A 25,367-nucleotide genomic window follows, 5' to 3' on the forward strand; every position below is an offset into this window, starting at 1 on the left:
GCACAGCCAGCAATGCTGAGAATGAAGTGCTGCAGCATCAATGAACCTCCCCTTTAAGTACTGGGACAATGATAAGTTGCGATTAGACTGCACCCGATATTGGTCCACCCTTTAAGTGTAACTTCAATGAGCTAGGCCTTTAAGACTTGAATTAGTGCTCCAATCATTTCTTTGAACAGTGAGAATGAATTCTGCGTGCAGTCTAAAGCATTAGCGCCAGGCGCTAATTCTCAAACTTTTCTAATGATACCGCCCATTCCTGAGATATAATGAATTTCTAGCCCCATATGGTATCTGGTAACAGCTAGAGAATCAGAGGCAGGAAGAGAGAAAAGGTAAGGGAGATATCAACTGATATCTAGAGTGAGATAACCAATTCCAGGACAATTACTCTACAGGGGGACTTTTACATAAGTGTAACTTTCTATGCCAGGAGTATATATTATGACTTCAGGCGCACACGATTATGTAGGGAACACCATGGAACTCCGATATGCACTCCCAGCAGGTTTCTCCATATAGCCCCTTCTCTCAAGGACCATAACAGTGCAGGGCATGTCTCAGGTATCACAGTGTCACAAACAATAGATCTCACTAGGGACTGAAGAACCTCTGCATTGTCTGTGTGCCCTGCTAATGGGCTATCTAATACCTTATTTTTCTGGCAATTGGGGTATTAGAAGGATAGTAATCTCCATGGGAATGCTGTTCATCGTGTTTCCCTGAGATTAGTTTGAACACTTTGTTTTGTCATGTTGAAGTCCTCTATTTCTTATAGCATTAAGATTTTTTTCCCCCTAAGCCACAATGTTTTATATTGGAATTCCTGGACCCTGAAGGAATCCAAAGTGGTGTCTGAGGTCATCAAATTTTGGTATTTTGCTGTATTTATTGATTTTCCAGCACATTATTTTTGTTATTATATACTAATAAAAGTAGCACTAACTTCTTTTTGATAGCTAACACTGTCTTTTGGAAGTTATAACAGGGGCTCCCTGGGCATTTGCAGGCAGCCCCCACATGGGAAAGTTGGAAACCAATGCCTTAAGTTGTTCCCTCCAATATAGTGTTTTGCATCCTGGAAAATGAACATAAAGTAATGTCCTCCAGACACCTGCTCATCAATTGCAGCAGAAACAACATCAAATGATACCAATCTTACCTTATCTACCTCACCGACTGTGAATACATTACAACACTACCATTCTATCTATACTAGTTCTCAAAAGCTTAAACCTTTTTCTTTTCTCCCTGTGATATTATGAAGAAACTACCAACTTCAATTGAGAGACAGAAATTCCATTCAACAAACTTACAATCAAAATGCCATACCAACAATGGCAATCTCCATCAGTCTACTCTCAATCATCAGCAAAGTGATGGAAGGTGTCGTCGACAGTGCTATCAAGCAGCACTTACTCACCAATAACCTGCTCACTGATGCTCAGTTTGGGTTCCGCCAGGACCACTCAGCTCCAGACCGCATTACAGCCTTGGTCCAAACATGGAAAAAAGAGCTGAATACCAGAGGTGAGATGAGGGTCACTGCCCTTGACATCAAGGCAGCATTTGACCGAGTGTGGCATCAAGGAGCACTAGTAAAATTGAAGTCAATGGGAACCAGGGGAAAACTCTCCACTGGCTGGAGTCATGCTTAGCACAAAGGAAGATGGTTGTGGTTGTTGGAGGCCAATCATCTCAGCTCCAGGACATCGCTGCAGCATTTCCTCAGGGCAGTGTCTGAGACCCAACCATCTTCAGCTGCTTCATCAATGACCTTCCCTCCATCATAAGTTCAGAAGTGAGGATGTTCGCTAAAGATTTCACAGTGTTCAGTCCCATTCGCTACTCCTCAGATAATGAAGCAGTCTATGCCTGCATGCAGCAAAATCTGGATGACACCATACAAGTGCCAGGCAATGACTATTTCCAACAAGCGAGAGTCTAACCACCACACCTTGACATTCAACGGCATTACCATCGCCAAATCCCCCAACATCAACACCCTGAGGGTCACCATTGACCAGAAACTTAACTGGACCAGCCACATAAATACTGTGGCTACAAGAGCAGGTCAGAGGCTGGGTATTCTGTGGTGAGTGTCTCATCTCCTGACTTCCCAAAGCCTTTCTACCATCTACAAGGCACAAGTCAGGAGTGTGATGGAATACTCTCCACTTGCCTGAATGAGTGCAGCTCCAACAACACTCAAGAAGCTCGACACCATCCAGGACAAAGCAGCCCGCTTGATTGGCACCCCATCCACCACCTTAAATATTCACTCCCTCCACCACCAGCACACCGTGGCTGCAGTGTGTACCATCTACAAGGTGCACTGCAGCAACTCGCCAAGGCTTCTTCGGCAGCACCTCCCAAACCCATGACCTCTACCACCTAGGAGGACAAGGGCAGCAGGCGCATGGGAACACCATCACCTCCAAGTTCCCCTCCAAGTCACACACCATCCTGACTTGGAAATATATCGCCGATCCTTCAAAGTCTATGGGTCAAAATCCTGGAACTCCCTCCCTAACAGCACTGTGGGAGTGCCTTCACCACACGGACTGCAGCGGTTCAAGAAGGCGGCTCACCACCACCTTCTCAAGGACAATGAGGGATGGGCAATAAATGCTGGCCTTGTTAGCGACACCCACATCCCAGAAATGAATTAAAAAAAATAGAGCCCCATCCACCTAAAGGAAAAGCAGAGTTAATATTAGGCTGTTTGATCTGCTGGTAAGACCTCAGGTCAGTGTGGACTATAGCTAGTCAGATACCTACCTCTAGACCTCCCTGCTTCTAACACAAGGGACACATCATCTCTTTCTAAATACAAGTTGGATAATGAAATTAGGAGCTTAAAATACAATTTGAGTGAACAAATTAACTGGGACTACTATTCAAAGATTAAACAATTTGATGACTTGGAGTGCATTACAAATAAAGTAGATACCTGGGCTCCCTATCATTACATTACAGTAGTGACTACACTTCAAAATTACTTCATTGGCTGTAAAGTGCTTTACAACATCCTGAGGTCAAGAAAGGTGCTATATAAACGTAAGTCATTCTTTTTATTTGGATTTTCAGAAAGCTTTTGATAAAAGTCCCACATAAACAACAACAACTTGCACTTATACAGCGCCTGTCACAAAGTAAGATGTCCCAAGATGCTTCAGAGGAGCATTATCAAAATTTGACACCGATTCACATAATGAGATATTAGGAGAGGTGACCAAAACTTGGTCAAAGAGGGAATTTTTCAGCAGCGTCTTAAAGGAGGAGAGGTGGGGTGGCTATGTTAATAAAGGAAGGAATCACTGTAATACAGAGAAATAATATTGGGTCAAAAGATCAGGATAATGAAACAGTTTGGGTGGAGGTAAGGAATAATAAGGGGAAAAAAACACTAGTGGGCGTAGTCTATAGGCCTCCGAACAGTTGCAACTCTGTTGGACAGAGTATCAATCAGGAAATAGTTGAGGCTTGTAATAAGGGAACATCTATAATTATGGGGGATTTTAACTATCATATTAATTGGACAAATCAAATTGGGCAGGGCTGCCTTGAGGATGAGTTCATTGAGTGTATTAGGGATGGGTTTCTTGAGCAGTATGTAACTGAACCGACCAGGGGGCAAGCAACCTTAGATCTGGTCCTGTGTAACGAGACAGGATTAATTAAAAATGTCCTAGTAAAGGATCCCCTTGGAATGAGTGACCATAACATGGTTGAATTCCATATTCAATTAGAGGGTGAGAAGGTTGGATCTCAAACAAGCGTGCTAAGCTTGAATAAAGGAGACTATGAAGGTATGAGAGCGGAATTGAGTAGAGTGGATTGGGAAAATAGATTAAAGGGTAAGACGATACATGATCAGTGGTGTACATTTAAGGAGTTATTTTACAACTTCCAAAAAATATATATTCCACTGAGAAGAAAAGGGTGTAAAAGAAAAGACAGCCATCCGTGGCTAAGTAAAGAAATTAAGGATAGTATTCGAATAAAAACAAGGGCATATAAGGTAGCCAAATCTAGTGGGAGGATAGAGGATTGGGAAAACTTTAAAAGACAGCAAAAAATACCAAAAAGATTGATTAAGAAAGGGAAGATAGATTATGAAAGTAAATTAGTAAAAAATATAAAAACAGATAGTAAGAGTTTTTATAGTTATATAAAAAGAAAAAGAGTGGCTAAAGTAAATGTTGGTCCCTTAGAGGATGAGACCGGGAAATTAATGGTGGGAAATATGGAGATGGCAAAAACACTGAATGAATATTTTCACAGAAATCACAGAATCACAAAAACCCCACAGTGCAGATAGAGGCCATTTTGGCCCATCGAGCCTGCACTGACACATATCCCACCCGATCCCCGTAACCCCTACACCAACACATATCCCACCCTATCCCCGTAACACCACGTATTTAATCCCCCTAACACTAAGGGTCAATTTATCATAGCCAATCAACCTAACCCGCACACCCGTATATCAGTCTTTACAGTAGAAGACACTAAGAATATCCCAACACTGGACAAACAGGGGGCTAAAGGGGGGGAGGAGCTAAACACGATCAAAATCACTAAGGAAGTGGTACTCGGTAAAATAATGGGACTCAAGGCGGATAAATCACCTGGACCTGATGGCTTACATCCTAGGGTCTTGAGGGAAGTGGCGGTAGGGATTGTGGATGCATTGGTAATAATTTTCCAAAACTCCCTGGACTCAGCAAAGGTCCCGGCAGACTGGAAAGCTGCTAATGTAACACCCTTATTTAAAAAGGGCAGTAGACAGAAGGCTGGAAACTATAGACCGGTTAGCCTAACATCTGTGGTAGGTAAAATTTTGGAGTCCATTATTAAGGAGACAGTAACAGGACATTTGGATAATCATAATTTAATAGGACAAAGTCAGCATGGTTTTATGAAGGGGAAGTCATGTTTGACAAATTTGCTGGAGTTCTTTGAGGAAGTAACGTATAGGGTGGATAAAGGGGAACCAGTGGACGTAGTGTATTTAGACTTCCAAAAGGCATTTGACAAGGTGCCACACAAAAGATTATTGCTTAAGATAAAAAATCATGGGATTGGGGGTAATATTCTGGCATGGATAGAGGATTGGCTATCTAACAGAAGGCAGAGAGTTGGGATAAATGGTTCATTCTCAGACTGGCAATCAGTAACTAGTGGTGTTCCGCAGGGGTCAGTGCTGGGTCCCCAGCTCTTTACAATCTATATTAATGATTTGGAGGAGGGGACCGAGTGTAACATATCAAAGTTTGCAGATGATACTAAGATGGGAGGGAAAGTAGTGAGTGAGGAGGACATAAAAAACCTGCAAGGGGACATAGACAGGCTAAGTAAGTGGGCAGAGATTTGGCAGATGGAATACAATACTGGAAAGTGTGAGGTTATGCACTTTGGCAGGAAAAATCGTAGAGCAAGTTATTACCTTAATGGCAAGAAACTGGAAAGTACTGAAGTACAAAGGGACCTGGGGGTCCTGGTGCACGAAACTCAAAAGGTTCGTATGCAGGTGCAGCAAGTGATTAAGAAGGCCAATGGAATGTTGGCTTTCATTGCTAGGGGGATAGAATATAAAAATAGGGAGGTATTGCTTCAGTTGTACAAGGTATTGGTGAGACCGCACCTGGAATACTGCATACAGTTTTGGTGTCCATACTTAAGAAAGGACATACTTGCTCTCGAGTCAGTACAAAGAAGGTTCACTCGGTTAATCCCGGGGATGAGGGGATGGACATATGAGGAGAGGTTGAGTAGATTGGGACTCTACTCATTGGAGTTCAGAAGAATGGGAGGCGATCTTATTGAAACATATAAGATTGTGAAGGGGTTGGATCGGGTGGATGCGGGGAGGATGTTCCCGATGATGGGTGAAACTAGAACTAGGGGGCATAGTCTTAGAATAAGGGGCTGCTCTTTCAAAACTGAGATGAGGAGGAACTACTTCACTCAGAGGGTGGTAGGTCCATGGAATATGCTGCCCCAAAAAGCTGTAGAAGCTACATCATTACATAAATTTAAAACAGAAATAGACAGTTTCCTAGAAGTAAAGGGAATTAAGGGTTACGGGGAGCGGGCAGGAATTTGGACATGAGTCTAGGTTCGGATCGGTCATGGCCCTGTGGGTAGCGGAGCGGGCCCAGGGGCCGTGTAGCCTGATCCTGCTCCTATTTCGTGTGTCTAATTCTGTTAGATTCAGGAGATGGTTCTGTGATAGTAGATTGGCGGTTAGGATCAGATCAGCCATGATCTTATTGAATGGCGGAGCAGGCTCGAGGGGCCGATTGGCCTACTCCTGCTCCTATTTCTTATGTTCTTATGTTCTTATGAGAGAGAAGTAGAGATAGGCGGAAATGTTTAAGGAGGTAATTCCAGAGCTTCGGAATGAGGCAGCTGAAGGCATGGCTGCCAATCGTGAAGCGAAGAAAATCAGGGATGCGCAAGAGGCCAGAGTTGGAGGAGCGCAGAGATCTCGGAGGCTTCTTGGACTGGAGGAGGTTACAGAGATGGGGACTCCAATTAAACTAGAAGCCATAAGAATCCATGGTAGAAAATGGGATTGGTTCAAAAATAGGAAATGGAAGCGAAGATTTTCCTGCTTTGGCATTCTTGCACAGGCCGGAGCACATATTGGGAAATAGCGCATTGTTAGCCTGTGGTTTTCCATCTATTCATTTTAGTGGATGGGAAAATCGCATCCTGGGGTGTGCAACTTCCTGGTGTTCACCGGGAAAGCCAAAGTGGAAAATCAACCCTAGAGACTTTGGGGAAATGTTGACTGGAGTCTCTCATGGGTCTGTACATGGACCATTATTGGGCATTAATGACTGGAAATGTAAGTTCATCAAATTATTGATAACACTAAACAGTGATAGAGGATGCAGCAAAGGATTTACAGGAGGATTTTACTTGGTGATCTAATTGAGCAGAAATTGCAAGTGAAATTCAACACTAAGAAATGTAAAGTTTTTACGTCCATCAAAAAATACGTATCGTAAACATACAATGAATGGGGTTGTATAGGCAGAGGGAGACTTAGAAAGGGACCTGCGAGTGATGGAAAAATAGAATATTGGGATATATAGCCAGAACAGTGGCGTACACTGGAGCAACAACTCGCCAAGGCTTCTTCGGCAGCACCTCTTAAACCACCGACCTCCACCACCTAGAAGGACAACAGCAGCAGGTGCATAGGAACACCACCACCTCCAAGTTCCCCTCCAAGTAACACACCATCCTGACTTGGAAGTATATCACCGTTCCTTCATCGTCGCTGGGTTAAAATCCTGGAACTCTCAGAACCTAACAGCACCATGGGAGTACCTTCAACACACGGACTGCAGCGGTTCAAGAAGGCGCCTCACCACCACCTTCTCAAGGGCAATTAGGGATGGGCAATAAATGCTGGCCTCGCCAGCGACTTCCTCATCCCAAGGCTGAATTTTTTAAAGTACAAATCTCCAGAGGTAATGCTGGGATGGAACAATACAACAGACAGACCACACTTGAATACTGTGTTCAATTCTTGTCATTATGCCACAAAAAACATATTCAAACACTGGAGAGGTTGCAGAGAAGAGCAACAAGACTGATCGCAAATGTGAAGGGAATGAGCTGTTGGAAGATCAGAGAAGCTCATGCTGTACATCTAGTAAGATCTGAAAGAAAAAAATTAAGGAGGTACTTCATCAAGGAATATAAAATATTAAAAGGTATAGAATATTACTTCAAATGAAGTAAAGATTGCAGGACAAGAGAACATACATTTAACTTAGTGAAACATGTCTTGGCTCACAGTGATAAATGTTTGTAATAATCTGCCGGGTGGGATAGAAGAGGCGAAAATATTAGGGACATTCGAAGTACGGCTGGATGCCACAATGGGAGAGGTAAGATAGCAGAAAGATGAGTTTCGATGAGTTGAATGGCCTATTCTCATCCTTAACTTTTTTGATATTCACTCCCTCCACCACCGGCATACCGTGGCTGCAGTGTGCACCATCTACAAGATGCACTGCAGGAACTCACCAAGGCTCCTTCGACAGCACCTCCCAAACCCACGACCTCTACCACCTAGAAGGACAAGGGCAGCAGGCGCATGGGAACACCACCACCTCCAATTCCCCTCCAAGTCACACATCATCCTGACTTGGAAATATAGCGCCGTTCCTTCATCGTCGCTGGGTCAAAATCCTGGAACACCCTACCTAACAGCACTGTGGGAGTACCTTGACCACACGGACTGCAGCGGTTCAAGAAGGCGGCTCACCACCACCTTCTCAAGGGCAATTAGGGGTGGCAATAAATGCTGGCTTTGCCAGCGACACCCACATCCCAGGAATGAATTTAAAATAATGTTTTTTAATTCTTACTTTATCAACCTACAGTGGCAGTTTTTATAACTTCTTGCTCCATCTTCCACTATAGAGGAGATCAAAACTAAGTCACAAATCCAAGGCAGTCTGATTCTAATTCTAAGACTAAGGCAAAGCTTTTACATAGGCTCAGAGTTCATTCGCAATGGCTACTAGAGATGATAGCACAAATACAAAAGGCACTTACATTTTGCTGCATTCGAGGTCAGTGATTTGGTTCTGTTTGAGACTGAATGATACATCATGTAAAAATAGACTGGTCCCATTCCCTGTTCCGTTTGTTGCCACTTGTAATGTCTCCCTGCTTTATCCAACAACAATAACAACAACAACTTGCATTTATATAGCACCTTTAATGTAGTAAAACAAGGCGTTTCACAGGAGTGTAATCAGACAACAATTGACACCGAGCCAAAAACCGAGATATTATTACAGGTGACCAATAGCTTGGTCAAAGAGCTAGGCTTTAAGGAGTGTCTTAAAGGAGGAAAGAGAAGTGGAGAGGCGGAGAGATTTAAGGAGGGAATTCCAGAGCTTAGGGCCCAGACGGCCAATGGTGGGGCGAAGGAAGTGGGGACGCACAAGAGGCCAGAATTGGAGGAACACAGTGCTCTCAGAGGGTTATAGGGCTGGAGGACATTACAGAGATAAGGAGGAGCGAGGCCATGAAGGGATTTAAACACAAGGATGAGAATTTTAAAATCGAGGCATTGCTAGTCCAGGAGCCAAAGTACGTCAGCAAGCACGGAGTGATAGGTGATTGGGATTTGGTGTGAGTTAGGATATAAATGAAAAGGAAAATCGAGCAGTTTCTATAATGTACAGCTGATCCACATTGTTACGTCCGTGAATAATTGAGACACGGACAGCAGGAGTGAACAAAGTAAGTCTTTACTGGTGGAAGTCAATAGTGAAACTAAAACACAGAGGCTCAATAGCGCCTTTTATACAGGGGTGGTCACTGCCGGTACTGCAGTCTGAGACCAGTTATTCTCTTAAAAGTACATACACAACACACATCACAAGTTGTATTGCCCAGGCAGCAAGTTGAAAATCTACCCTGTCCTGTTCACCAATGTTAAAATATTCTAGGACAATTAGAGCAACTACAGCAAATGCGACCTGGATGGTTGTGTCCAGATTAAAATGCAAACATTCTCACAATTACAAAGAGAATGAAATACTTTCATTCATATAGCATCTTTTATGACCTCAGGACATCACAGAGCACTTTACAATCATTGAAGAACTTTTGAAATGTAGTCACTGTTGTAATGTAGGAAATGGAGCAGCCAATTTGCAACCACAACAAGGTCCCACAAACAGCAATGAGATAATGACCAGATAATCTGCTTTAGTGATACTGGTAGGGATAAAGGTTGGCCAGAACACCAGGGAGAACTCCCTTGCTCTTCTTCGAAATAGTGCCGTGGGATCTTTTACGTCCACCTGAGAGGGCAGACGGGACCTCGGTGTAGCATCTCATCCGAAAGACAGCACCGCCGAGAGTGCAGCACTCCCTCAGCGCTGCACTGGAGTGTCAGCCTGGATTTTGTGCTCAAGTCTCTGGAGTGGGTCTTGAACCTCATGAGCTTCTGACTCAAGAGGCGAGGGTGCTAGCAATTGAACCACGGCTGACACGTTAAAGCCTTCATTCTAGTCACTTTCTATTGACTCTGATATAGGAATCAGCAGTTTTAGGAATTTGCTTTGACTCTGTGTTTGATTTGTTTTGGCTTTTTCCATTGATAGACTCAGGCTGGAGGCCGGTTCACTCTTTCCCAAGTTCCATGAGTTTATTTTTTTGTTTTTATCTGCAGTTTGGCTTTGGCTGAATGCCACCACTTTGCAAAAGATGTTTGGAGAGACCAGGGGGTATCAGCAGCATGTCATAGATTTAATGCGGCACAGGAGATTTTTACATAGAGCTACATAAAACCCACGCCGGAGAAGGGATCTCTTGAGATTTGAAAGTTGTCCATTCTGACAAAAAAAAGCAAATCTGTCCAAAAAAAAAGGATCCACTTTATATCTGGCAGAAGAAAAACATCCCAAATGTATAAGAAAAATAAAAGGAAAAACAGGAGGGTTGTGAAATGACAAACCAACAATCTTTTTGATATAATTAGTGCAAATTATTTTATTATTCACTGTTATCACAGTCAAATGATTGTTGGAACTCTATTTGAAATGTTATGTTAAACTGGCTTGCATTTTGGTGCTAATAAAACATTTAACAAAAGATGATGTTCAATGCCTAAGTTGCATTTAGTGCTAAATTACCAAAGCTGCCTCTAATTTGTCCATGATCTCATGTTCCTCTCAGCCTAAGAGCTTTTACAGGTCAAAAGATGTTTGTCTGACTTTCTTTCTTTGTCAGGAATTTTAAAAAAAACATAATTACATTCCTTCTGCGGACACTGTAGCTTCTTGGCACAGTTTTTTGACCTCTCGATAGTTGCCTTGACCCACAAGGCCATAAAGCCAGTAATATATTGAAAGAGAATTACGGCTGAAGACTATTCGTGTAAAGACGTACATACCAGTCCCCTGAAATCTCTTCATTTATTTAATACTATCTGACAAACTGAATGTTGGTATTCATAAAATTGCCCTCTTAACTTCTGACACATTTTGGCAGGTTGTCAGCCTAGTTTGCAAAATATCTTTGTTTGCATCCATATAATATTCTCAAATTACATATTTGAGAATGAGTTTATCTCGGGGCTATACTTTAAATGAGCTTTGAGGAGCTTTATCCTGCACTTTTTTGTTCAGTGCATTAACAAACTTGTGAAGGATGCGTCATTTTTGAAAGGTATTTCCTAAATACAGCCTGGGTAAGAATGAAAGAAATAAAGAACTTACATTTATATAGCACATTTTAGGTGGCACCTCCGACAGTGAAGCATTCCCTCAGTGCCGCACTGGAGTGTCAGCCTAGATTATGTGCCCAAGTGTCTGGAGTGGGACTTGAACCCACAACCTCAGAGGCAAGAGGTCTACCACTGAGCCACAGCTGACACCTACGGCCATTGAGAACTAACATACAGTGCTGGGCTCCTTAGGAATTACTGGAAAGTATCATAGCAGCAAGGATTGCCTGCTGGACAAACATTTCAACACCAGCTTGATTTTGCTTCCATTAGGCCTTGGTGAGACCACACCTTGAGTATTGTGTGCAGTTTTGGTCACCTCATCTGAGGAAGGATGTTCTTGCCATGGAGAGAGTGCAGTGAAGATTCACCAGACTGATACCTGGGATGGCAGGAATGACATATGAGGAGAGATTGGGCCGATTAGGCTTATATTCACTAGAGTTTAGAAGAATGAGAGGGGATCTCATTGAAACTTATAAAATTCTAACAGGACTGGACAGACTAGATGCAGGAAGGATGTTCCCGATGGCGGGGTAGTCCAGAACCAGGGGTCACAGTCTAAAGATAAGGGGTAAGCCATTTAGGACAGAGATGAGGAGGAATTTCTTTACCCAGAGAGTGGTGAACCTGTGTAATTCTCTACCACAGAAGGCAGTTGAGGCCAATTCATTAAATATATTCAAGAAGGAGTTAGATATATTTCTTAAGGCTAAAGGGTTCAAGGGATATGGGGAGAAAGCAGGGACAGGGTGCTGAATTTGGATGATCAGCCATGATCTCATTAAATGGTGGAACAGGCTCAAGGGGCCGATTGGCCTCCTCCTGCTCCTATTTTCTATGTTTTTATGTTTCTATTACTAATTTCCAATGGTTTAGAATTTGGAAGTGTGTGTAGAAATCCCTTTTGAAAGTATGACTAAGTGAAAGGATTATGCATTGAAAGAAGTAGCGCTAGTCAAGTTGTGGTGAAACTTTTAATGGCATACTGCTTTAGGTCTTCTCAGTGGCAGCCCTCTTGCCTTTGAATCAGAAGGTTGTGGGTTCAAGTCCCACTCCAGACACTTGAAAACATGATCTAGGCTGATACTCCAGTGCAGTAGTCATATTGCAACCGGCCTCCATATTTAATGTGCGTTATCAGCAGTGCTAGACTTTCTATTTGATGGCCACTCTCTAGCAGCGCAGTGACCTGCGATGACTATTAATGCAGTCTCACATTATTGCCCTTGGAAGAACTGTTGAGTGCTCAGTGTGAAAATGGCCAGAATGCAAACTATTTCTGACAGCAGGCGTTTTACAGTATGTGTACAGTCTGAATCAGCGTTAATAAAATCTGGCTGAGTTTTTTTTATGTTGTTCTGGTGCATATATATAGATACACTATGAATCAGGAGCTGGTCACACGATCCTACCTGGTGACACTATGGTACAGGTAATAACACTGGGGGAAAAGAACGTAAGAAATAGGAGCAGGAGTCGGCCATTCGGGCCCTTGAGCCTGCTCCGCCGTTCAATAAGATCATGGCTGATCTTCTACCTCATCTCTACTTTCCTGCACTATCCCCATATCCCGTGATTCCCTTAGTATCCAAAAAAAGCTATAGAATTGTCAGCACATTAATAAAGTTAGCAGGGTTTTATATATATGTATATATATCATAAAAAACTCAGCTTACTGTATTTCATGCTGATAATAGTTGCACAGATAACCCAGAAATGAAGTGAATCTCCCTGTGAGCAACAACCCTCTTCACGGGAATGTGTCATCATGAACGATTGCATTTTTAATAAAAATGTAATTAAGAGAAGTCAAGAATAAATGAGTGAAAGTTCTGAATCTGCTTGGGATGAAGGCTTGATTGTGCCGTTCACACAGACACATATCCTTTACGAGCAGCAGAGCAAACCGAAGCAGAAATGACCAGGTAATGAAGATAGATGCATTCAGTTATCAGTGAGCCATTACTGGGGCCCGCTGTTACATTAAAAAATCACAGATAGCTTGACGGCACTTGCCACATAGAAACTAATTCATGGACAACAGCCTACAGTGTGTAGTGTGCATTGCAAATGAATTTAGGGCACTAATTAAATGATGTTGAAACATCAGGCAAACTCTCCAGTTTTAATCCCTGTTGGAGGAAGTGCACGGTGGTTTTGCTTAAGAGAGTTCACATGAGGCGCTGCATACCGACCCAAGAAGACTATGAGGAGCTCAGGTGCAAGACTGGTCAGATACAGAGGTGAAAGCAGCCTTTCGCAGGCAGGCTAGCTGCAGGCTCAATGTTCTGCCAGCTATAGAGTGATAAGAATGAGATCTGAATCCTACCAATGGACCATGTGTGAGCCTTAATGACAGCTGCCCTTTAATTTCAGTTTTAACTATTTAATTTCCAAATGCTGCTAAAGGTGCAGCGCTAAGCTGTATAAAAGAAAGCAGCAATGTGATAATGGTCAGATAATCGGTTTTCGTGATTTTGTTTGAGGGATAAATATTGGCCAGGACACCAGGGAGAACCCCCCTGCTCTTCTTCGAAATAGTGCCGCGGGATCTTTTACATCCACCTGAGAATCGTACAGGCCAGGAAGATGCCATGTTTAATTCCCAGTCTGTGCTATTAGCTGATCACTGGGACTGCACTTGATGTGCCTCAGTTGGCCTCAGCACACTTCGGTGAGGGAAGGGAAAATGTATCCAGCATCACCCCCCCCCCCCCGCCCCGCCTGTTTACTGTCCAGTGACGCCCCTACTGGAAAGTGCACGTGTGTGTGGCCATTGGCATGGGCAGTACCGGGCTCAGTCACAATACCTTCTGTGGTCAAATCGCCTGGCATTGCTCTCTCAGCTGACACATGAAGGGTGGTGAGGTACTGGAATGTTGTTGGAATTGTTGGCACTCTAACCCGAGTCAGTGCCTTCAACAACAACTTGCATTTATATAGCGCCTTTAATGTAGTAAAACGACCCAAGGCACTTTGCTGGAGCGATTATCAAACAATATTTGACACCGAGCCACATAAGGAGATATTAGGACAAGTGAACAAAAGCTTGGTCAAAGAGGTAGGTCTTAAAGGAGGAGAGAGAGGTAGAGAGGCCATAGAGTCATAGGGGGGAAAATTCAGTTGTTTGCGCCTCCCGTTAGCGCCTTAAGAGGGCGCTAATGGGGCACAAAGCGATGTTTGCGCTGCTCGCGAAATTAACTAGACATTTTACAGCGGCGGTGCTAAACACTACCGCCACAACCTCCTGCGCCGGCAGATCGTGACGTCAGTCGAGTGTGCAATGCCCCGGTAGCGCCCCGGACCAGATATTGAGTGGCCTTACCACCTGCCGCTAGCAACGACAGGTTGAGGGGAGTGTTTTGCAGTCAGGAAGGGACTGGGGGAGCGCGATTTAAAGGCGACTGCTTCCTGCTTTTTTTTGTTGGTGACATTTGTGCACCACGCATTCTGAGAGAGAGAGAGAGACTTCTGGAGAGATTCAACGCTGTGTGAAGGAGTTTTGGATATGCACTTCCTTGCTTCACCAGCGCTCTGAGGTAACGCCTCGCTCCTCAGACTTTGCGCCTTAAGACAGGTGTGAAGCGCCTGATTTAGCGCTCCAATCACCTCCAGGGACAATAAAAGCCAAGTTTGCCATCGGAGGCAATAATTAGCGCCAGGCGCTAAACTTTGTGCACGGCCAATAATGGCGCCCTGAACAGGGCGATACTGAATTTTTCCCCCATAGAGTTTAGGGAGGAAACATCAAAGCTTGGGGCTTAAGACAGCTGAAGGTGCGGCTGTCAATGGTGGAGAGAAGGAAATGGGGATGAGCAAAAGGCAAGAGTTGGAGGAGCGCAGAGCAAAGAAGAAGGAGCAAATTGGGCAAAAAAAAGAATTCCTTTACATATCCATTCTTGATTCTTAAATTATTTTAAAGGGGGACTTTAAGACGGTAATGAGAAAATAAACACCCAATGAGGGTTTGACTTAAACCACGTGATGCAGTCCTGTTAGCTTTTAAAAAAAAACCAGCTCGGCTTTTCTACAGGGCAATTTAGTAAAAGCTGGCTAGAGTTTATTGTTCCTTATTTTGAACCATCCTTACCTTATGTAGTAGAAGAAAACAACAAACATAATTTCATTTTAAAATATGGATTAATATACAATACTGTCTGCCGTAACAGATTTAAAGCTCTTGCTGGAGGCTTGCAAGCTGTAGAATATAAATACCGTATATAATAAAGATCATCTTCACTGGTTTAGTAATATATAACGATGCATGCACAGTTGCATGTTTAATACGTTATCCTATTCTCTCATAAGATAGTATTAGGATAGATTTACAACTGGCAGAGTTGTTGAGTAAACCAATATGTACTTGCAACTATAATTTTATTTGAACTTTGCAAAATGAATTGCAGTAATAATTAGAAGTCATCAGACGTGAGTTATTGCTGTGCTGTTTTGCAGTCTTGTTTTTTCTGGCTATAGGCTATTTATGTTCATAGCACCAAACACATTAAGATATTTGTTTTCATGGAGTCATAGATTGATAACAGCACAGAAGGAGGCCATTCGGCCCACCGTGCCTGTGCCAGCTCTTTGCAAGAGCGATCCAACTAGCCCCACTCCCCTGTCCTTTCCCTGTAGCCCCTGCACATTTTCCCCCTTCAAGTATTTATCGAATTCCCTTTTTGAAAGTTACTGTTGAATTTGTTTCCACCACCCTTTCAGAGGCAGCGCATTGTAACAACTCTCTCTGTGTGTCCATAGTACCACCTGCAGAATGGCTCGGCGTGGAAGCTTGTTGCCGTCCGCTGGCAGAATTGGATGATTCTCGCGGTAATCTTGGGCCTGATGGCTGTTGTGCCGTTCACCGTGTACAGGATGATGACAGCCTTCGACGACCCTCCGCCCCATTCGCTGTTCAAAGCAGCATCCATTTGTTTCGGACTGCTCTCAGAAACCTTCCTGATCAAGTGAGTAGAGAGAGGGGTTGGCTTTTATTGTTGGTTGCAAATGAACTCTTTTTACGCGCTGAGCACCTGCACTCCAGTACAGCTTCCTCCCCCAAAGGCTTCAGGAAAACACACCGCATTGTTGATAAATAATAAGCCGCTTGAAAAACTCATTTGCTAAGAGCTACCGTGTTGCTGCAGAGTATGTTGAACATTACACGTTCACACATGCTTAATGTTCTACCTTCAGTAAGCGTGTAATCTGATGTGCAATGAGGGATTCATCACGCTCGGTTACGCACTGAAACAGAAACCGTGTGCTCACCATTGGTGCACTTGTGTCAGTGCACAAGCGGGTCACAAGATTGTGTGCAGTCCAATTGTCCTAGTCCTTACTTGTACATTAGCTGGAAATGGTATTAGCTGTTGAAGAGTTATTTGTTTTAATTAAGATGGGATTCCTTCTAATACAGCAATAGCACAATTACTGCCAGCAGAGTTGACACTTCGTGAAATTGTCACGTGGAACAACTTTTGATATCAAAATGATATAGTGAATGTAATTCTCTAACAGTAATTTTTACTAACTCTCATCACCTCGGCGTTTTGGTTATTTAATTTCATTTTTTGATTAAGTGCTGCACATTAGGACCATGCCTTAGAGCCACGCAGAAGCATTGTGCAATGATTAAACTCCCAGTACACATATAACACATTGCACGACACAAGGTTGTGTCCTGCACTACCCGAGTCCGATTTGGATATTTAATAATACATATACATCACTAGACATTAAAATAACTAGACTTTCTCAAATATTCTGTCCTGGGATTATGAGCTGAGCCCATTTATGATAAACTTCAATCCAAAAAAAGATGGCAGAAACGGGGACGCACTCCAATGTGATATCCTGCCGTTTTGCCTCAGAGAAATGTTCGAGATGAGCCACTTTGCAATAAAATGACAATGACATAAGTGAGTCACTTTCTGCAGTGACTGCTGCTACAATTTTGTGGAGATTGTGATTACATTGCCCATTTAGAGGGAGCTGTGAAACTACCATCTGACTGGTTACACTGCGGGAGTGCTGAGCAGCAAAGGACTTGCGAGCTTGTATATGAATACATTACGCACTAAAAGAAAGACTGGGAACTAACTGAGGAAGTAAAAACCATTCTCTCTCAGATTGGCGTTTCTTTTAACTGCGATCGGGGCTCCGATGCTCTTCAGCTGTCATCCACCCCCCTTCCCCGAATGTTCCGGTCTGAGAATAATCCCATGGCATTACTTGAGAAAGAGCAAGGCGTTCTCCTGATATTCCGGCCAACATTCCACCCTCAAACCAACACAATCACTAAAATGATTCTGTGGGACATTGCTGTGTGCTAAAAGGGGCGACCACATCTGCCAACAGTCATTGCACTTCAAAGTAATTTGTTGTGTATGATGCGCTTTGAAACGTTTCACTGAGATGTGATTAAAAAGAATTCTATAAATTCACCTCGGTCTGTCATTTTTCATTCAGTCAAAACAATGCAATGATTACAATAGAATTTACGCACAGAAACAGGCCATTCGGCCCAAGAGGCCCATGACGGTGTTTATACTCCACACAAGTCAGATCTCAAATTCTCAACTTATAACTGAATAAACACAAAGGGCAGGATTTTCATTGGTCCAGGGAGGCGGGATTGGAGGCATGTGGGGGGTTAAAATCTCAAAATATAGGGGCACGAACCCATCCCGCCCCCAACCTGCCTCCATGCCAGTTTCAAAGGAGGTGGGTACCCGCCCCGCACTGGGACCCACCTCCCCGAGGCGGGAAGGGGATTGGTGCCAATTAACTGCCTGTTAACAGGTAGTTAACATGCCATTTTTAGCATAATCCCTATTTTTATTGCTAAAGTGTGGGATTCCTGACGGCGCCAAACCACGCCAAGTTAGTGAGGTGGACCGTCAGGCTGAAGGGCTTGGAGGGTTTGAGATGACCGGTGTTCAGGTGAGTGATGGGTGCATGGGTTCAGAGGTAAGTGTGTTTGGTGTGTTTAAAGAAGTTTTACTTACATTTACTTACCTTTACAGCCTTCCTTCCTTCAGGTCTCGGGAGTCCCTCATCTCACCGGCACAGAAAGCAGAATGGCCCCGAGCTGTCAAAAGTTGCAGCATTCAGCTTTCTGTTCTGGAGAGATCTCTAAATCAGCCTGAGAGGAAGGAATTAACTTCGAGTACAGATTGTCAGTGTTTGACAGCTTCAAAGAGCTGTCAAATGCTGATATTTCATCTGTCAAAAGCTCTTGGGCTTACCGCCCCAGCAAGGAAGCGGAGCGCTATCTCGGGCACTCCACTTCCTGACAGGCGGTGTCTGGGTCGCAAGGCGCGGTAGTGTCGGAGCACTATGTGGCTGCTCCGCATAGCGCTGACGTGTTTCATTGCCCCTCCACTTCCGTTAAAGGGGAGGGGTGTTGCGCACTCTGCAGGCCGTTGGACGGCCTCCACTAGCCCACCAGGGCGGCGTGGTCCCATGGCCGCAGCCCGGCACCGAGACGCGGTGCCGGGCTGCGCGATGGTGGCCACGGCCCATGCAAAGGGCCGCCACGAGGGGCCGACCTCGGTGCAGGGCGCAGCCGGGCTTCCCTTTTAATTACCGCCTCACGAGAGGAGGTCAGACCGTTTCGCGACCCGCGAGGCTGTCGCTGACCTCGACCGTGGCAGCTTCGCGGGATGCTGACTTCTGTCACGGGGCGCTAAGGGGTTGCGTCGCTTGGCGATGACATAATTGCCAGTTGCGCAGCGCCGTGGGGTGCTACCGGCTAATAGCACCACAAACCTCCCACTGAATTTCGCGGGAGGCGTTAGTGGCGGCGCACCCGGGCACTAGGGGATTTGCGGCCTGTTAACGCCCCCCGGGGGCACTAACGAGAGGCACAAACCAACCCAATTTTTCCCCCTATTGGTCTAAAATGTTTATTTAGGGAAAAACAGCCGGGAAATGGCAATAGTTGGGGCCATCCATCTGTGTTATATACAGAACCCTGGGCGATTGTGGCTACATTAACAGACTTGATGATAATCGTGAGGCACAGAGCACATAACAAACCATGTGAGCTTGTTATCTGAACTCCAAGATTGCCTTACAGTCTGTTGTCCCGCTCTGCCAACCATCCACTCTTCTGTATTTCGCCCATACACTTAAAAATTTCTATTACAGTAATGCAAAAATGCCACCAAAGGATTACAAACATACAAAATTAATGGGCAGGAAAAAACCAGCTGGTCCATCAAGCTTGTCCCACACCTCATGATGGCTGGAGCATCAGAACTAGACACAAGTCAGAAGGAAGAGTTCAGCCAACTTTAACCACAACTGACAATGCTAATGGAAGATGTGTTAGCATCCCTGTTCCAGAATGCTGCCTTTACACCGACCTCTCCATTTTGTAGCACAGCTAGTGGTGTTGCGTGGGGCAACTAACCCACAGTCCACTGTAGTCCTGGAAGATGAACGATAGGTCCTATAATCCCACTGGTGCAGAGAGCATTAGATTGACATCCTTCTCCACATGGGGTGAAGCAGCGGTCTGACTGTCGGCGTTTAGCCATTTATGCAGCGATTACTGAAGTGAAGCAGTTTTTGCATTCGGTCAATCTGTCGTTAAACATATTTGAAAATCATTTCAATCCAGAGCTATAGGATGTCTGGGAAGAATTTATGAAGCGGATCATGGGGGTAAATTTAATGATGTCACCATCATGGCAGATGGCAAAGTAGATTCCAATTTGAAAAACCTTAACAAAAACTTCCAAATCCATATTGTGGTCAGCATGATTTGCAAAATAATGTACTGTGGTGTCACCATTTTATTTACATCTGTGCACAAGGATTCATTTTTTTCAGTCTTTTCTGAGGAAGGATGTTCTTGCCATGGAGGGAGTGCAGCGAAGATTCACCAGACTGATACCTGGGATGGCAGGAATGACGTATGAGGAGAGATTGGGTCGATTGGGCTTATATTCGCTGGAGTTTAGAAGAATGAGAGGGGATCTCATTGAAACTTATAAAATTCTAACAGGACTAGACAGACTAGATGCAGGAAGGATGTTCCCGATGGTGGGGGAGTCCAGAACCAGGGGTCACAGTCTAAGGATAAGGGATAAGCCATTTAGGACTGAGATGAGGAGGAATTTCTTCACCCAGAGAGTGGTGAACCTGTGGAATTCTCTACCACAGAAGGCAGTTGAGGCCAATTCATTAATTATATTCAAGAAGGAGTTAGATATATTTCTTAAGGCTAAAGGGATCAAGGGATATGGGGAGAAGGCAGGGACAGGGTACTGAATTTGGATGATCAGCCATGATCTCATTAAATGGCGGAGCAGGCTCGAGGGGCCGAATGGCCTACTCCTGCTCCTATCTTCTGTGTTTCTATGTTTTCATTATATTATCAAAACAGAATATTGCTTACATGTTGAATTGGATGGTATATGGCATAGCGCACTTGACTTGAATTTCGGTGTCAAAACTTCAGTGCGGAGGCTTGCACAATGGAAGCGCATAATGGGAATTCAGGCAGCATGCAGGACTTCCCATTCATTTAGTTTTGGGCAGTAATATTGGGGGCCGTGGGTCAGTCACGCAGAAATCCGTCCCTCATTTTCCGATCTGTGCTTCCATAGTATGAAAAGCTGCACTGGCACCAATAACTCACAGCGCGTACCCTTAGATTGCTAGAGAGAGAGAGATTGAAGGGAGAGGGTAGGAATGCTCCGATCCCCGCAGTGCAGACTCTATAAAATTTGCTACTCTTTAGTTTGGAATGCAATGTTTCCACTCACTTCTGCATTGGCAGATGGGCATGGTTGCGTGCTTTGGGGGAGGGGGAAGGAGATGAGGAAGAAAAGAGAAATCTGTCCCAGGCCTAACATCCTAAGGGAGCTCATAAAACCGTAACATACACCAAAAAAAAAATGGTCCAGGCCAGTATCTGCTGATGGCTGGGTTGGTAACAGATATGCAGCAGTTCTGCATTCCAAACTGAAGTCCATACCGGTACACATGTCTTCTCTTAGGCAGTCCCTCGGAACCGAGGATGACTTGCTTCCACATTTAAAATGAGTTCTCAGGTGACTGATGAGTCCAATGTGGGACCTACAGTCTCTGTCACAGATGGGGCAGACGGTGGTTGAAGGGGCGGGTGGGTGGGGTGCTTGGGTTGACGTGCGCTCCTTCCGCTGTTTGCGCTTGGCTTCCGCTTGCTCCCGGCGAAGAGACTCGAAGTGTTCGGCGCCTTCCCGGATGCTTCTCCTCCACTTTGAGCGGTCTTGGGCCAGGGATTCCCAGGTGTCGGAGAGAATGTTGCACTTTTTCAAGGAGGCTTTGAGGGTGTCCTTGAAGCGTTTCCTCTGCCCACCTGGGGCTCTCCTGCCGTGTCGGAGCTCCGAGTAGACAGGTGAGCTGGCGCTCAGCGCAATACTGAGGGAGTGCTGCTTTGCCAGCGGTCAGGTGTGACATTAAACCAAGTGTGGACACTAAAGATCCGTGGCAATCTCTCCACCCCGCACCCCCACTCCCCTCCCGCCCCCAATAAAGGCTGTGGAAGCTCGGTCAATTGACATTTCAAGACTGAGATTGATATATTTTTGTTGGGTAAGGGGTATCGAGGGGTTTGGATCAAAGGGCGGAGTTGAGGTACAGATCAGCCATGATCTAATTGAATGGCAGAACAGGCTCGTGGGGCTGAATGGCCTCCTCCTGTTCTGATTTGAAGAGCAGGGAATTCCCCATGTGCCTAGATCAACATTCAACCCTCAGCCAACAACAGGTTAGCTGCTCATTCATCTGATTGTCCGTGGGATATTTGCACAAATTGGCTGCAGTGACTGCACTTCAAATGTAATTCATGGGAAATGCTTTGAGGCGTTTCTCAGGGACGTGATAAGGCATTATATGAATGCAATTCTTTCTTTTAAATAATGAAATATTGTAATGTCACATTTTTGCAGGTAACATTTTGGGAGCAGGATGCAAAGCATGTTGAAACCACACTGCATAACATTAGTAACAAACATTATATCCCACAGCACTACTTCCTCCCCTTGGTATTTGGTGCAACTCCTAAATACTTTGTTGGCTTTGTTCCTTGATATGGTTGTAGGCAGAAATGAATGCACAGGACACAAGTCCACGTCTATGGGAAAGAGTTCATGTCCCATTCCGAATCCTTGTTGTATCTGGACATTGTTCGATTTGCCTTACATTTTATGGGCGGGGAGATATTTTCTTGCCGTTCCTTAAATGTTCTTCACCCCTTTCTCCTTGTCTTATGTTGGAATGGCCACCATCTGATCAGGAAACTGAATGGGGCCGATAAATTGTCCGTGAAAGACAATTAAGTTTCTAACAGGGTAGGTGGCTGTTGTTAAATACATTAAAAGTTTTCAAAGTGTAAAATGCACTGATAAAGCAGGATTTAACACTAACGTTGGTTGGTTACCTTGCTGCCTCAGTAGTAATGGATACTCGGGGGAAGCTGTGCTGGCAATTCCAAACTCTTCAGTTTCAGCTCCAATTTCTTGCCAATGAGGTATTTTTATACCACATAATAGCATCGAGATTAGTGCCAAGTGAAAATGTCAAACCGACCTACACTTGATCAATTCAATCAGGCTGGCTTTGGATTCCTTACAAGTATGCCAGATTTCTCTGTTTACAAAGAAATCGAAACCTGAACTGACAAAAATAAAAACATGGAGCGGAGCCAAACTATTAATGTTGGAGTTATAATGGTGCACCGTTGTCTGTGAGTTCAATGAGCTGGAGTCAATTCAGATTAAAACTGATCTCAAGATCCAAATGAATGCTGTTTTGTTGATCCCTTCCAAATGTGTGAGAATAGCAATCATACGACAAGGATCCTGTTGTAGCACAGTGCATTAGGAAACAATCCTTTCTCTTTGGGGACTGAAGTATGAATCCAGCCGGAGATAATGGGGATGAAAATGCCTTCCGAACAGTGACAGTCTTCAGTGAAAGGGCAATCTCAATCCAGTCCCTACTGAGTATAGGTTCATACCACTGAGTCCCCATGATTCAGGGCTTACGGGCACGACATTAGCAGTGTTACTTAGCGATGTCATAAAGGTGGCTGATGTTTAGGGTTGCCAACTCTGGTTGGACATCTTCCTGGAGGTTTGATCATGTGACGTTCGTTCATGTGGATATCATGTGACATTTTAATCACGTGACGTTTGCCCACAGTTTTGCGAATGTTACTGCATTTACCTTAGAAAGGTTTAGTCTCCTGTAGTTGAGTGTCTTTGCTCACCATGATTCTGAAAAAAAAAGGTATTTTCCTCACTGGCAGGGGTAGACTGGGTATCGGGAAATCACATATAAATATTGAATGATTAGCAGATGACCTAGAGGCCCGACAACAAGATGTTGAGAGGAAGGGAGAAAATTGATTAAAGACATTAGTGTGAAAATACGGCACACTGCAGTGACCTCGCTTTACTATTTGCTGCACAAATCTTGTTCCACCAAACCAAACATTAATTACGAATTTACATTTAGATAAGTCACTATCTTACTGTAGTTGTTAGCTCGTGAAACGGTAAAGTAGGCCTGATAAACCAATGAACAGCACGACATATCGTTGCCTTTAACTGGTTCTTTTATTTGTTGAGATGACGAATCTGAAGATTTGCAAGAATTAGGTCTGATGTCTGTCAGTGCCTATGTTTTGTATTTCGTATTTTTGAAGTTAGTGGAAAGGAAAATCGCGCGGCACGTAAAACAGGGTGACGAATCGCCATGGCCCGCTTAGTGCTGCCACCCAAGACCAATTTCACCCCCAAAATGTTTTGTGAAGAAAGCAAGAAAGAAAGACAGACAGACAGACTTGGATCTCTGTAATCATAATCATAATCAACTTTTATTGTCATTGTTAGTGCACAAGTGCAGTACAACGAAATGTAGGCTTGCGGCTCCCGAGAGTGTACATTTAGATTAAGACATTTAAACATTCAACATACATTTGGCTTGTAATACATTAACATAACCATAATAAAGTGCATTGGCAGATGTGCAGGCTTTAGTGTTTATTTGTGGAGTTCAGTAGGATGACAGCCCTGGGAAAGAAGCTGTTCCTAAATCTGGTCGTTCGGGTGCGAATGCATCTGTAGCGTCTCCCAGATGGCAGGAGGGCGAACAGACTGTGGCTGGGGTGGGTAGGGTCTTTGATGATGGTCCGTGACCTCCGTAAACAGCGTTTCTGGTATATGTGCTCTATGGTCGGTAGCCGGGTGCCGGTAATGCGTTGGGCAGTTTTGACTACCCGCTGCAGGGCTTTCCGGTCATAGTAGCTACAGCTGCCATACCATACTGTGATACAGTTCGTCAGGATGCTCTCTATTGTGCAGTGGTAAAAGTTAGAGAGGATCAGGGGTGACAGGTTACATCCCTTCAGCCTCCTTAGGAAATATAGGCGCTGCTGGGCCTTCTTCACCAGAGAGGAGGTATTGTGGGACCAGGAGAGGTCTTCCGTGATGTGGACTCCGAGGAACTTAAAGCTGTCCACCCTTTTACAACCTCAGGACATCCCAAAGCGCTTTATAGCCAACGAAGCACTTTTCGAATGTAGTCGCTGTTGTAATGTAGGAAACACGGCAGCCAATTTGCGCACAGCAAGCTCCCACAAACAGCAATGTGATAATGACCAGATAATCTGTCTTAGTGATGTTGATTGAAGGATAAATATTGCCCAGGACACCGGGGATAACTCCCCTGCTCTTTTTCGAAATAGTGCCGTGGGGTCTTTTACGTCCACCTGAGAGAGCAGACGGGGTTTAACGTCTCATCCGAAGGGTTAAATACAGTTGTCATGGAAAGGTCTGCAAACAATATAAGCATCTGTTGTAGCCTGCTAGCATTATTGACCTGGTCTCGCACCTTTTTATTCCCTTCTACTTGACTTTACTCAGCATATTTTCACAAGGGCCATTTTCATGAGTGCACATATGTTCCAAACTGGAAAATCATCACGAAGGAACACTCATTGTGCATGTTCACAGATTTAGATCTTTCCGTATAATGGGGACTGCTGCAGCCAAAGCACAAGCAGCTATTATTTGGTGACTTTGAATGCCCA

General features: G+C 44.3%; 1 protein-coding gene across 1 annotated transcript in view; it reads left to right on the forward strand.

The window, feature by feature from the left end:
* LOC147122352 (uncharacterized) overlaps positions 1-25,367 on the forward strand; it is a 304,503-nt gene that overhangs the window by 236,324 nt on the left and 42,812 nt on the right. The window contains exon 4 of the mRNA XM_085983414.1: positions 16,037-16,242. Coding sequence (XP_085839540.1) covers positions 16,037-16,242 — 206 coding nt within the window. The remainder of the gene's footprint in view (positions 1-16,036; positions 16,243-25,367) is intronic.

Source organism: Somniosus microcephalus, chromosome 3, assembly GCF_052327205.1.
Source record: "Somniosus microcephalus isolate GS21.2 chromosome 3, FLI_Smic_1.0, whole genome shotgun sequence".
NCBI classification, from domain to species: domain Eukaryota; kingdom Metazoa; phylum Chordata; class Chondrichthyes; order Squaliformes; family Somniosidae; genus Somniosus; species Somniosus microcephalus.